The sequence below is a fragment of the Eimeria tenella genome, genomic scaffold (assembly GCF_000499545.2).
Source record: "Eimeria tenella Houghton genomic scaffold, Eth_scaff68, whole genome shotgun sequence".
Classification (NCBI taxonomy): domain Eukaryota; phylum Apicomplexa; class Conoidasida; order Eucoccidiorida; family Eimeriidae; genus Eimeria; species Eimeria tenella.
In genome coordinates, this window is record NW_013543435.1 from 186,106 (window position 1) to 188,659 (window position 2,554).

General features: G+C 52.0%; 1 protein-coding gene across 1 annotated transcript in view; it reads left to right on the forward strand.

Moving 5' to 3' along the window:
* Positions 1 to 480, forward strand: part of ETH_00032355 (GE18197, related) — a gene marked incomplete at both ends in the record, with an annotated part of 3,965 nt that extends 3,485 nt beyond the window's left edge. Inside the window, one exon of the mRNA XM_013377935.1 lies at positions 448 to 480. Within this exon, the coding sequence (XP_013233389.1) occupies positions 448 to 480 (33 nt within the window). The remainder of the gene's footprint in view (positions 1 to 447) is intronic.
* Positions 481 to 2,554: the final 2,074 nt, after the last annotated feature.

A 2,554-nucleotide genomic window follows, 5' to 3' on the forward strand; every position in this document is an offset into this window, starting at 1 on the left:
AGCAGCTGCTGCTGCTGCTGCTGCTGCTGCAGGCGTGCGGGTCTTCGCAGAAGTTTCTTGTGGAAGTCCCTGAGGGGGACCACGAAGAGACTTTTGAAATTGGGGGTTTGGAGACGAAGAGGGCTTTGGGGGATTTTGTGAAGTTGGGAATAAAAGAGAAAAAAAAGGGTTTTGCAACTTCTGCTAAAACCCCACTTTCCAAACCCTCGCCAAACCCTAAACGCCAAAACCCTAAACCCCAAACCCTCAAATCCATCCGAAGCCACCAAGACTCCGATTCCACGGCCGCCAGCACCGAAGCAGGTAAACCACAAACCCTAAACCCTAAACCGTAAACGCTAGCGGGAGACGGCGGTGACGCAGGGAAACCTTAAACCCTAAACCCTAAACCCTAAACCCTAGCGGGAGACGGTAGTGGGAGTTTGTGCTGATGGGTTTTTGCTGCAGAAGAGGAAGCGGATGTGGATTGGAGATGAATGAAGTTGAATTTATTTTCGAAGTTCGAATTGAATTAATTGAATTAAATTAATTTACTTAATTTAATTAATTACTAAATGAATCAATTTTATTTGTTTGATTTAAAATAAAGTCGCAAAGTTGCTCTTGAGATGTGCGAGAGAAGGAAGAGCCTTTGATTCGCTTTTTCATCCACGTGGCAAACCCTAAACCCTAAGCCCTAAAACGGGGTTTCAGTTTAGACCCCGCGGGCTGACACTGACTACGTTCAAGACAAAAAGTTTCCAAGCTTTTGTCCGCAGCAAACCCTTTGAGCCACAGCTAGCCACAGCTAGCCACAGCTAGCTACAGCTAGCCACGACTAGCTACAGCTAGCTACAGCTAGCTGCAGCTATCCACAGCTAGCTACGGCTAGCTACAGCTACCCACATTTGTTCGTAGCTAGCTGCAGCGCGCACAGCTAACTCTACAGATAGCCGCAGCTAGCTACAGCTACTTTTAGCCACATTTAGCCACAGCTAGCCACAGCTAGCTACAGCTAGCTACAATTAGTCACAACGAACGCCAGCTAGCCACAGGTAGCTGTGACCAGCCGCAGCTGGCGAAAGATAACTTGAGCTAGCTACAGATAGCTACAGCTAGCTACAGCTAGCTACGGCTAACTCCGGCTAACTACAGCCAGCCACGGCTAGCTACAGCTAGCTACAGCTAGCTACAGCTAGCTACAGCTAGCTACAGCTAGCTGCCAGCCACAGCAGCTAGCTAGTTGTGGCTAGTTCTTTACGACCGGCTGCGACTGGCTGCAGCTAGCTGTAGCTGATTGTAGCTAGCTGGGGCTGATTGTAGCTAGCTGGAGCTACCTGGAGGGGTATGCGGTTAGCTGGGGCTAGCTGCTGCTAGCACGGACTACCCGTGGCTAGCTGTAGCTAGCTACAGCTAGCTGTGGCTAGCTACAGCTAGCTACGGCTAGCTGCGGCTGGCGCCCCAGCTAGCCACAGCTGACTGTGGCTGCCCCTTTGGCGTCTCACAGGTAGATCCTGCTGCAGCACATCCAGCTAGCTGTAGCTAGCTACAGCTAGCCATAGCTAGCTACAGCTAGCCACAGCTGGAAGCAGCCGTGGCTAGCTACAGCTAGCCGTAGTTAGCTGCAGCTAGCCATAGCTAACTGCAGCCAGCCGTAATTGGCTGCGGCTAGCCGTAGCTAGCTGTGACTAGCCACAGCTAGCTGCAGCTAGCCATAGCGAGGTGCAGCTACCCACAGCTAGCTGCGGCTAGCTGCAGCTAGCTGAGTTTAGCTGTGGCTAGCTGCAGCTAGCTGCAGCTAGCCACAGTTAGCTCCAGCTAGCTGCAGCTGTTGGCCATTGTTCTGGGGTACTGCTACGCTGGAGTCGTTGCTGGGAGGCGAAAGCCCCAAACCCTAAACCCTAAACCCTAAACCCTAAACCCTGGACTTGAAGTCATAGATTCCTTTAATTTGAAGTTATTTGAAGTTGAATAAACTGGTGGGCTAGAGGGAGATGAACGGCGGTTAGCGGCAGTCGCCTGTAAACCCCAAACCCTAAACCCTAAACCCTAAACCCTAGACGCTCCCAAACCCTAATGAGAGTGCTTCGTCAGTTGTAGAGCGAAACTGGAGCCACTTCGGCGGCTGTTAACTGTCAAAAGGGTTTAAGGTTTAGGGTTTAGGGTTTAGGGTTTGGGGTATCTCGCTAGGGTTTGAGGTCTCGCGCATCGTGCATGCAGACGCTGTCTCCCGCCGCAGCTGCCGCTGCTGCTGCTACTGCTGCTGCTGCTGCTGCTTTGAGTGTAGTGCTGCTGCAGCAAATGCTTTTGTTTGTCGAAGTTGAAGTTTGCTTTTCGAAGAAAAATAAAAATCTGAAGAGTGTTTTGCTGCTTCTCGCGCCTGCAGCCGCGGGGGGAGCTGTCTGTACACCCCGTGGCCCTGAGCGAGCCTCCGCCTCTTCTTTCCTTTTTCATTTCCTTCTTTCTTTCAGATTCAAATTCCTTGCGGGGCCAGTCATCAGCTCCCTAGCCGCCTCGCCACTGCAGCAGCAGCAGCAGCAGCAGCAGCGGCTGCAGCAGCAGCCGCAGTTTAGGA